Raw genomic sequence first — 12480 nt, forward strand, 5'->3', positions numbered from 1 at the left:
CCTCTTTCTATGATCGAAAATCTCCCCCCCCCCCTTTCTTACAGAACATCCGTTTTGAAGGAAACTTGCTCTATACTGCTATACACCACCAAAATTATTATATATGCAGCCATTACAATGAAACTTTGCTAGTTTTATCAACTACACTGTTGCCATCAATCACATTTATTCTTTTAAACAGGACTGACCATATTTGTATTAAATCAGATTGGCCAAAATTTTCAAACCCCATTTATTATTTTATTTCCCTAAATTCTCACCCCACCCCAGTTTTTTTGGCAAATCCTAGTAGGCAATTCATGATATTCATGACGTAATCTTTTATACGGAAGCATCTAGATAACCGGGAACTAGTGGCAAAATAACAAAAGACTAGTGGCAAATTTTGCCACTAGTTCCGGATTATTTTGTGTGCTTCCGTATAAAAGATTACATCATGAATATCATGAATTCCTCTTCCCATTGTGCCAAGTCTTGAACTGTTACACCAAAAGTATCAGCCATCTTTAACCATTATACTGTAGTGTACTGCTGTACTGTGCAGCTTGTTTCGATTTTTTTATATTTTCTTATCTATTTATGTTCTGCCATCTTTGCTGTTTTTTTCCCAAAAATTTATTGCATAAATTAATTCTATAAGCACGCATATGTAATTCGACCGAGTTCCTTCCTATTTCAAATTCCTTGATCCCACTCAGAGTATTGGAATACTATTGATGTCCTAAAGCAGGATAAGCTTCAAAGTCTGAATATGCCACCAAAAGAAGTGACTTTTAATAAAGGTTTCAATCCACCCATGGCCAGATGGCACACGGAGGTGGTCTGTATATATTTCATACTCCTTGCCAACATTGACAGTTCACACAGTTTCATAGTTGAAAGTCAATCATCACAAGACAAATAATCCTTACCAATGTTTTGTGTTCAGGATTCACCCTTTGCACCAAATTATCCAATGCAACAAATGATGCCTTAATCTTTGTCAAACTCTTTTTGCACGATTGGCAATCAAATGAACTTTTGGAGGCATTGATTTTGTATGTCCCATTTCTGTTCATTACTTCTTGCAGATTAGCAGAGAAAAAATTCCTGTCCCAGGAATTTGTGCAGAGGTAACAAGATATCCCCTCCGCCATTTTGTTTTCCTCACGCGAGTTAGCCTCCGAAATCGGCCGGAGGGTTCCTTCTGGCGTCCTACCGCAGCGCTATCATTCAAATCAAAAAGCGAATATAGTATACGGCAGATTCTCTGACTACTGCATTTTTGAAAAATTGAAACATTTTTTTATATTATGTATTTGTATGTTAGTTTTCTCAGTCATTTTCTTTGGCGTTCTTTCCCGTGCAGACGGCTGCACGGACTTTAGGTGTCGAACCGGGTTCTGGGCCTACTTTTGGAAAATTTGTGTTTTTTGATACTTGTATTTTGTCGTTTTGTCTTGTTCTTGTCTTTTCGAACTTCTTTGTTTTGTCTGTTGTACAACACCTTTTTTGTTTCTTTGTATTTGTGTGCAAGTTTTGTTTATTTTCTATGTTTGTTAGTTTGTTTGGACTGCGGATCGTTTTAGGGTTATGGAATCTGGGGGAGGCTGAGTGTTGGAAGTCCTTAAAACATGTTTAAAGCCGTTGCACCTGTCGCAAGTGTTGCGGATTGCATTGGTGGGTTTTTGATGTTTGGTTTTTATAGTTTTTCCGAGCACTCAAAGCTATAGTATTGTGATTATACAGATTATAATAGAAATATAACCTGGACAGATTTCGTTACTTGAATTAAAAGTCATAACTGATGATTAGGGTGTTACCTTGTTATTGTTTGTAAATTCGGTGATTTATGGAATGATAGTGTGAACAACGTATCCAATGTTTGAAATGTGTTCCAGTAACTCCTCGTCAGACAATCTCAAGACAGCAACTGGATCTTGACGATCTTTATTCCTTACATAATCATTCTTCTTTATCAGTTTTTTCATGATAGCCATCTCCTCTTGGTCTGCTTTGTTTCTCAGGGTGTATAAAAAGGATAAACAGCCTCGTTCATTGTAAAGTTTCAGATACCAATTGCTGAAAGAAGCTTTAAAACTTTTTCCCAGGTGTGAGGAATCTGGTAATGGCACAGTCAACGATAAAGAAGGATCAATCGTTTTAGTTTTTAGCTGCTCCTTTAGAGACAAGAACATGTTTTTGTTCCCTTCTTCGCAGTCAGTAGTAACTACGAGCACAGCACGTTTGATACATCTTTGATCCTTTTCAAGACATGTTTTGCACGCTCGCACTGCAGGGTAAATACTGGTTTGCCCTGCTTCGATACACGAATCGCAAAGTTCCTTACTAGTGTAACATTCGTCACAGTACGAGTCACAGATTTCACTTCCGTCAATACATAGTTCCAGGGTTTTGGAGTACTTGGTGCATTCTTCGCACATTTGCAATGTTTTTACGTGATTGGTGATAAGCTTTTCAATGTTTTCTCCAGTTTTCCCTGACTTTTGGGCATAGTCCACAGTTACTGTTAGGGAGGTCTTGTCATCCAGAGTGGTCACTGACCCAACAAAAGCTTCAGTGATGATTTTCTCCTTCAACATCTCAGGGTATGGAGGATCATTTTCTTTGACAAATTGTGAATCAACGGGCACTGTGAGACCAACGTTTTTTTTCGACACTTGATCAAACTCGACTGCTGTCTTGAGGGCAGTCCCATCACTACTGTAGCAGCAGGGGTACACTAATGTCTTTTCAGTCGAGAGGAGAGGTGTCGGTCTATTTTCTGCGTCGGTTTGAGTCACCTTTAACTGGATAAGGCTTAGTGACTCTAATACTCCAGAGTTACATGTAAAGTTCGAATTTTGTCTTTGACAAAGAGATTCGGATGGTCCCCCAAGATTCATTTGAACCTTGGTATAATCACGGTCCGCTGGAAGAGCTTTCCCTTGGCCGTAAAACATCAGTCCACGAACAAAATTGAAACATCTTTTTCCCCCGAGATACATGATCGAACAAAAAAAATCAACAACTTCTTTATCGAACGAATGTTCTGGGTCATAGAATTTCATAATAGTGATGATGTAGATCTCAAAAAGCTTATCAAGCAGATCATCTCTGAAAAGGCATTACAATTGTCACCTGGAAAGGATTACAAATATTTCCCGAACCAAAATGAAGGCGAGCTCGTCACTTTTAGCATGACAATCTTCCACAAATGGCTTCAAAGGCACAAGGATCAAATCTTGACCCTCAAAACTGCGAGGTGAATTTTTATATTTTTATAGTACTCTTTTTGAAGTGGTTTTTAAGATGTTTTACAGTGTTTTTTATTATATTCATTACCTATTTTATAAACACATTTAAAAAATGTTTTTTAAAGTGCTTTTTATTATTTTGATTACATATTTTATAAACACATTTAAAAAAGGTTTTTACAGTGCTTTGTATTTTTCTTTATTACCTATTTTATATAGCATTTTTCACGGTTTTCAGTCAAAACTGCAAAAATTAATTCCTGCAAAAATTAAAAATTTTTCTTACGAATCAAGATCAGCTTTTAAACAAAGTATTTTTAATTTTACAGTGCTTAGTGCAAGTTTTTTTTTGAATTTAAAGGGTTTTAGAAAACAATTGAAGAATAAAAAAGAAAAAATATGGTGAATTATATTGCTTAAAGATAATCCAATTTATCCAAACTGTGCAAATTAATTCTCGCTAAAAATTCAGTACCAAGAAAACTGCAAAAATTAAATGCAATTTTTCCGAATTCTTTTTCTACCGTGAATATAAGTTCCCGCGAAAATTAGTTCCCTTAAGGTATATGAAAACTAAAAAACTTCAGAGTCAGTGTTTCTTCTTTATATAAAGTGACCTGCTCAACTAGTCAAGATAAAAAAAACTTTCAGTAGTAAATTAACAAACATCCCATAGGGAATAGTTCTAATATTCCAGGAGAAAATGGAATTTTTCACAATACAATAGAACATATTTTTGAAAAAGGGAGAGGCTCACCTAAAGAAAGTGAAATCACAATATCTTTTGACAACGAGTAGATACATTCTTATAAAATTGTGAAACTTCAAAAAGCTTTTTTCTGTCCTTTACTAAGGAGATTCCCACAGTCCGGACCGAACGTAATCTGGGGAGAAGTTATCCTCACCTGCGGATAGGCCCTGCAACGGATGAGCATTGTTTCCCCCTAGTGATCGCTTTTGTCCTTGTGATCTATACCGGTCACTCTGTTTGTACATTTTTTGAAAAACGAAAACTTAGATGTATTTAGGGCTCTTTATTATTATCTTTTTTTTAAATGTAAGTACTAGTTAGAGACTATTTTATGATTATATACCATAATGTTTGGTGATAAGAGACGATAAAAAAAATTGTTCTGAACACTCTACCTTTGCTTTACCTTTGGACTAAATATATATTTGTCTTCTATTCTAATGAACCTTAAGGGAAGAAGTTTTGAAGGAATAGAAATTTTATTTATCTGATTCCTGTCAAATCTAATTTTTCTGACTTTTTGTTTAATAGGCCCTGAAAGGATGTAAATATATATATCATGAAAATTTTCACTTTCATTTTGAATGGATTGTCCGTCAACTTATATTCCTGCCAAAAATCAATTCCTGCCAAAAATCAATTCCTGCCAAAAATCAATTTTATTCTCAATCTATCGAACTTATTTTCCCTCTGAAACAACAATTTTTGGGTCTTCAGCCAAATTAAAATCTCAACAAAAATTCTTCCCTTAAAGTGAATCAATCAAAATAATCAAAGATCTTCATCACTATCATCATAATCAAGATATCGTTTCGAAATATTTTCATCAGTGCAGTCCGACATGATAAAGCTGTTGACTTTCGAATCAGCAACAAAATTATTTGTAGAACATAATGTAGTATCATCCATGAAACTAACATCACCAGGGGCATCATAAAGATTTTTATTTTCCTCACAAACATCTGGTTTTGGATCTTTAATTTCATTAGCTTCAATATCATTGAAAACTGAATTGATTAATTTCAGAATTTCAACAGCATGACTTGTTCTCCAAATTTCGACATAGAGTTTTAGATCTTTGCGGTCAAAAATTGTGGTTATGTTGGCCATTATTTGTTTAATATGGTGTTCAGTAAATTCATCGAACAGGTTTGGAAGCGAAACCTGCTTCACAGCTTTTTTCTTGTTAAAAAGGTCAATTCTAAAATCATTTAAAAGCCCCCTCAATTTAACCCTGTCAGCTCCTAAAACATTTCTTCTTTGAACAACAGCTGGATCGTCTGGAAGGGGCTTCTTACTTTTTTGGAACAATCAAGTTTACCACATTTACAGTTCTTGGCACAACAGTCACAACACAAACAACTAGACAAAGATGAATAGTTTCCTGGAAATTTGGCCATCAGAAACTGGCGTCTACAATGGATGGTACTTTCAGAATACTCAACCATTTCTGATGAAGCATGGCTTGCTAAACTCCTATGGAAGATGAGAATACTTTCACTTTGAGACCCGTCTCTTCCTACTCTTCCAACCTCCTGCACAAAAGTCTCAACTGTAGAGGGCGGTCCATAGTGAATGCAACGATTGAAGCCTTTGATATTGACTCCCATTCCAAAAGCTGACGTGCATATCACAACGCGTAGATGACTTTCTCCAATGGAAGCTTGTTCCAGGACATGTTGTTTGATTGATCTAGGGCTGTCAGCATGAAACTCTTCCACAAGACGATATCGTGGTTTGCCTTCTTTACCACTAAGAAACAGAGCAGAACCAAGTCTTGAAGCAAGCCCATTGTTCAATAAGTTTACCTCCTTTTTTGTATTTACATATATTATGGTTTTTGTTGTATGCTCTTTTTTGGAAATAATTTCATGCTTTATCGAGTTGAAAAAGTTGACAATACATTTATGATCATCATTTCCCATTGTTATATGCTCAACTGTAAATCTATTGGAAAAAAAGTTTGTTATTTTATACACAATACCACTTTTAACAAAGCAAGTTAATATTGACATGATTAGACCTGATTAGACTAAATATCATTAGGTAGGATGAAATTCCAAAACTTTTAGAAAGAAGGTGCATAAATTTTGAGCAAAGGTAAATATAGTCAAACAAGGAAAATCTGTCTGACAGAATATCATCAGGTTAGAATACAATAGTGCTAACTTATATCTTACTATACTAAATGAGTTTATGAAAAATGTCTGTAACGCTAGCCCAGTAACATATGTTAAGGTTTCTAAAATTTGAACGCCGCGGCTGGAAAACCTATCCACCTTCGATACAAAAAGTCTCGCGCTAAGTTTGACAAGCGTAGAAAACTCGGATTAGAGAAGACTCTACACTGCTATTTGTAAACGAAAAAAGTTCTGACGTCAATTTCATAAAAAAGTACTGCGACGTCACAAAGTTTCAAATAAAAAGGTGTGACATTTTTGTCGCACGATTTCGAATTATTTTATATCAACACTCGCAACAAAATCCAACATTGTTGTTTGATGATTAAACTTCGTCTAACATTATTTAAAAAGGTTTCAATGTTGGTTGCATTGCATATGCGCCGGTCTTAAGCTGTCCGCATGTGAAGCCAACAAACGGGAAAACCTTCAGTGCTCAATCGCAAAGCGCGAGCCTCTCCTTCACAACTAAGGCTTTTTCTTTCCTAGAAGCAACCCTCTCACCACCTCAGACACCTTTGGGCGTCTGCAACGACGGGTACCCTCGATAATTTTAACAGGGTCACTATGGCATTTCATTGAGCACAAACTTCCGTTATCTTAAAAAGACATACCATCGAGGCTTACAGACACAAAATTTTGACTAATGTAGAAAGTATAATTTTTATTATTGTATTCGGCATTTTAAGCCAAAACGATGTCAGGCATTAACCCACATTATAGTATTTTAAAGGCTTTTGATGTGCAAGCAAAACCGTTAACCGGCGTTTGCGACGACGGGAACCGTCTAGTTAATACCTAATGTTGTTTTTGTTTGGGTGATGCATTTCACAATAAGTATCACTTGACTGGATACCAAGCATTGAAAAGATGGTATTTTGGGTCATTGCTGTTGCTGTTGCGGTAAATAACATAAACCGTGCATTTGATGACAGCAGAGTCCGCAACTCAAAAATTTTTGAATAGCTTCCTCTGAAAGCTTTGGTCTCCTCATTTGATGACTGATCCCTAGGATAATCATAATTTTTCATTAGGTAAATTTGCCAACTTTATGTATTATGTGAGATATTATTGTTCAGTAACATGAAAATGTATCATACGCATACTTGGTAATGATCTAGTAGAGTTTCTTTAGTAATCAAACTTAAATCTCATGGTTTTTAAAAATGGGAAGAAAAATTCAGAGGGACTAGGATGGACAAGTGTTTAAACAATAAGGCACTATGACCCGATCGGGATACACTTTCACTTTCAATTTCTTCTATCCTGTATTAGACACCGAAACCACTTGCAAGCTAAAAGATTTGACAATTACTGGCTATTCAAAAATTTGAAGAAAAGCCCAATTGGAATACGTATCCTGATCGAGTACACGTTTTTTTTTTTTAAGAAACTAGTTTTACCAAGCAGCCTCAATGTTCCTTAAGAAATCGGCCTTTTGAGCCTTAAATGTTTCTTACATGTTTCTAAACTTTTTGACATAATCAGCCTATTTTTCATGCAAAGATTGGAAGGTTCTAAAAAAACCGTCTTAAAAATGTTATTTTCTCATTCTCAGCCTCAGCATGTTTCTTAGATGTTTCTTAGTTTTTAGGCATTCTGAGCCTCGTGTTTCTTAAAAGTGTGTTTCTTAAAAAAAAAAAAGACGTGTAACAGCTGACGCATTGTTAAATAATGTAATTACTGGTTAGTGCTCAAGGAATGGATTTAAATAGGATCTACAAACCATTCAACCATTACATGAGCTTCATCCACAACAACCCCAAGGCATCTCTCAACAAAATCGGACGAAGAGAACAACTTCCTCCAACGTTTTGTCTGAAGTACTTCAGGACAGGCATATATATACCAAAGAATATGTTCCAGCTTTAATATCTTTAAAAGAATTATAATTCAACAAAACTTGAATTCCATTTTACATCAAGGCTGTTCATTCAATTGTTTCTATCAAATATTTCTAATGGCTTAGTATTCTATTATAGAAAATGTAAATGTGATTCTGTTTTGAATCTGAAACTTCACCTTTAAGCAAACATAATAAAACTCTTGGCTTAAAAATAATCTAACTAATAAATACATACCTTCGTAGCTTTCATCAGAAACATCTTTATCTAAACAAATGGCCATGATGGAACTTTCTCCTGCGATCTTGATTTGATCTTTCATCAAGGCTACCAATGGGGAAAAAACTATCAATAATGGATTGCTGACAGCCTTACTCATATCTTCTATGAACCTTGGAGCAGCTTGAAAAACAACAGACTTTACATAACCTAACAAACAAAACATCATGACATAAGAAAATTACTCAATAAACATAAACAAGCTAGCACGTTTCAAGTCAAATTTCTCCCCTCTACATGCTTTATGTCATAGGTTTATTCCTACAGTAGAAACTTCTCAAAACATCTTTTGATTAACATAATAAAAAATAATAAATTCTGGATACAAATCAGGTTTAATCTAAGTAATGTTCAATCACTAAAACTTAGATCTACACTTTGAGGTTTATTTTTCTCAACATTGCACGCATATAATATATAAATATTTAAGGATTTTTCATCACCAGTTTAAGACAATTGCCCGATCGAAGGGCGCCTTTAAATAGAGAGGCGTCCGTGGATCTAGGGCTTTTTTTCCTTTTTTTGGCTGACGGGGGCTTGCCAGAAACTTTGAATGAAGATTGCAAAAGATTTTTTCGGTCATGAATCCTTAATTTAATGTTGTCACCCATTCTGGTGAAAAACAGAAAAATATGTGAGGGGGAATCGCTGCTTGAATAGACTATAACTGGAAACAGCCCATTGCACGTACCAGGTGTGAGGCTGAGGGTATAAACTTTTGAAATCTCCAAATAAATTACAGTCCATAATTTCTGGTCAAAAACAAAAACAAACAATCAAGAGGGATGCATCAATTGTAAATTGATAACAAGCAAGTTTATTGATTTTGAGGTAATGGAAATGCCCTCATATTATTAAGCTATGCTAAGCTAAGAAACATTAACATGGATTTTATGAAATAATGCAAAACAAAATAATATCAAACCTGTTGGAGCACTGAAATATGTGTGCTTTCCATTTGCAAAAGCTCCCAGTACATTGATTTGGGGCTCTCGAAAAAATGGGATACCAAACTGGAAAGCCAAATTTTGTAGTGTTGTTGCTTCATCCAGTTCATCCATCATTACAAAGCCAGTGTCAAGTGTGGATTCTTTGAAAATCTACACAATCACTTCCTCGCTACAATTTTGATTCCTTTGGAAAATCTATTTTGATTTCTAAATCACATCGGATAGATTTCCCTTTAGAAAGCGTTTCACAAGGTCCAAAGTCCGCTCTCGCCAACTAAAATACTCCTTAGTCGATATACCGATATACGACTAAGAGCGGCATTTCTGTGGAAAGAGGATTTACTCTCCATTAAGCATCCTCTAAAAGAAGCACGGATTCGTTAGTGGATGCGAGCAGCCTAGGCATAATTATGAAGCGGGTTAGAAATATGAAAACAGAAAAAAAATCAAATTGGTAAAAGAAAAGCAAGCGAAAAGAAGTGAACAGAAAACGAGAATAAAAATCATAAAAACTTACACAAAATGGGAAATTTGAAGAAGGAAAACATTCGAAATCATGTAAATAAGATTATGGAAGTTTATCCCTTTGATATCAAGGAGAAACAATTCGATGCAATTGTCAATATTTTACGTGGGAAAGATACGTTGTGTGTTTTCCCCACTTCATTAGGGGTGTCAGCATCCCCTTTGGTCATTGTGGTAACACCTTTGGTTGCTTTGATCAAGGATCAGATAAACGAGGCCAATTCGTCCCCCCCCTGGTTTAAAAGCATGTTCTGTTCAAGAAGATATGAAAGGATTCAACATCATTTTTGGAAACCCTGAGACCTGGCTTGCCAACAGATCAGCGCAAAAGTTTTTAAAGTCGTCTTCCACCAAGAGGAATTTGGTTTGTTTGGTTGTGGATGAGGTTCATAAAGTTACCTGGTATATTATTATGTGTTTCTTTTTTTCTTGAGCATTTCTCATTTGAGACATCTTGAATTTTCCCAGCTATACAGAAACAGTCAGACAGTTCTCTTTATTTCTCATGCTTGCTGTTTATAATGACAGTGGGCAAATTCAAGATGTCTGTTTGATATTATATCATAAAAAAGGTCAATTATCACTTTCCTGTCTGATCACTATTATGCGTGCAGACTAGACTAACTTTGGTGGTGGTGATTGTTGTTTATGTTTCTTGAGACTAAATAAAGTCTGATAGTCTGTCATAAAAGCCTTTTTGTAGAAAATGGTTAAAATTTTCTATTCAAACATAACTGCAGCACATAACTTTCATTTTTTCAGGGGAGAATCGTCAAAAACAGAAGCTGCATTCCGGGAGTCGTTTTCCCGCATCTGTGAATTGAGGTCTACTTGTCGTCCCAACTTACCAGTCCTAGCGATGAGTGCAACAGTGAATGTAGATTTGACTGGATTGGTCATGAGCAGCATTGAGCTGTCAAAGAATGTGAAGGTCATTTCGTCGTGTAGTGATCGACCCAACATCAAATTAAATATAATAAACATTAAAGATAAAACATATTTTGGTTGTCTACGTTTGATTTACTGTCGATCAGTGGACCTTTGTGGTCGTCTGTACATTGCTTTGTTATCTTTCTTCACTGGTCATGTGGAAAACCCTAATGATATCATAAAAATGTATCATGCTTATACCTCTCCTGGTTGTCAAAACGATGTTCTAGAATCTTTGTGTGTTTCACAGTCAACTATTAGGATAATCTTGTGTACCAGTGCATTGGAATGTGGAGTCCATATGAAAAATGTTCGATACGTGTTACATTATGGGCCATCCAATGACGTTGTTGACTACTGTCAGCAAATTGGACGTGCTGGTAGAAACACTGACGAACAATGTCATGCTATTTTTTATCAATATGCTAACTCAAAGCGCAACGTGTCAGAACGACTGAAAAATTATATGAGTTGCAATTCATGCTTAAGGACAGAGCTATTCACTCAGTTTAATGAGGACAATGAAATTGTTCCACCTCTCAATTTGAAGCATAGCTGTTGTTCAAATTGTGCTCCTACATGTGATTGTCCAGTGGAAGAATACGAGGTAATTTCTGTCTATGTATTGAAACAGATTTTTATTTGAAATAGAGAATATCTTATATTCGTTAATTAAAGGGAGATGGAAAACATGCAGGAAGATTTGTTAGACAGCCTGCTTTTTAGACGTATCCTAATTGCCTAATGGTAAAACATAATAGAGAACCTAGATTTGGTGTATCAAATATTATGGAATATTGCATTTTGTTTTACTCAGGTCAAAGACGTTATCAGACGACAAACAGAAGAAAAAATTCGAAACGTATCTGAGGAGGAACGAGACTTGGTGAAAGATTTGTTAAATGGCTATGTAGAAAGTATGGCGACTGGTTTGTGCATCCCCCCTGAAATAGCAACTGGGTTAAATAATGAAAAGATTCTAAAAATTGTGGCAAGTTTAGAAATTATTGCTTCAAAGCAAATTTTGAAACAAAGTCTTGAAATAATTGGAGACCAAACAATAAATAAAATTTTGGAAATTGTGAATATGGTTTTTAATGACTTGGAGCTTGAAGAAGAGAATACCCCTGTTGAAACAGAGAGGTACTTTTCTGACAACGATTCACTTGCCTCTGCTGTATTCACTGATACAAGTAGTGATGCTGACTCATAGGATAAGTATTTTTTTTTAACTTAGTATTGCTAATTTAATTTTTTATATTTTATTATTCAACTTAAATCAATTGAAAAAGCTCAAACCATCTTTTAAACAGAAAATATCCAAAAGTGAAAATGCCAAAGATAGGGACAATAATGAATAGTTGATGTTTTTCCTTCTTTGAAATACTGGTTTCTATCAATATTAAAATAAGAGGGAAAAGCTTAACCCTTTTATTCGTACAAAACTGTAGAGGTGTCACTAAGAAATTTTGATTATTTCCGTTTGTCCAAAAATAGGCAAAACAAATTTTTTTTTCTATAGATAATCACTTAGAAAATGTATTTTATTATGACCCACATTTTTTATTTTTTTATATCACATCTGTTTTTAAGACCCGTTACAATTAGGCACGAATGAGTTATCCCAATACTAGTTACAAAAAATATGTACAAAATGATTAAGACTTTCTAAGCTTTTCGATTTCTCCCAAAACTGCGTCGTGGATGTTTCTTAATATAAGATTGATCGTGAACAAGGCCTGTCGGTAATTTATCATACAATCTTCTTTCTCTGCCTCGGACACC

General features: G+C 35.2%; 1 protein-coding gene across 1 annotated transcript; it reads left to right on the forward strand.

Annotated features, from left to right (window-relative positions):
• Window positions 1–10030: 10030 nt before the first annotated feature.
• Window positions 10031–11908, forward strand: LOC136811547 (bifunctional 3'-5' exonuclease/ATP-dependent helicase WRN-like). The gene is made up of 3 exons (XM_067068169.1): window positions 10031–10167; window positions 10528–11302; window positions 11513–11908. Exons 1-3 carry the CDS (start codon window positions 10031–10033, stop codon window positions 11906–11908), a joined length of 1308 nt encoding a protein of 435 aa, XP_066924270.1.
• Window positions 11909–12480: the final 572 nt, after the last annotated feature.

The sequence above is a fragment of the Clytia hemisphaerica genome, unplaced genomic scaffold (assembly GCF_902728285.1).
Source record: "Clytia hemisphaerica strain Z4C2 unplaced genomic scaffold, Clytia hemisphaerica genome assembly, whole genome shotgun sequence".
Taxonomy (NCBI): Eukaryota; Metazoa; Cnidaria; class Hydrozoa; order Leptothecata; family Clytiidae; genus Clytia; species Clytia hemisphaerica.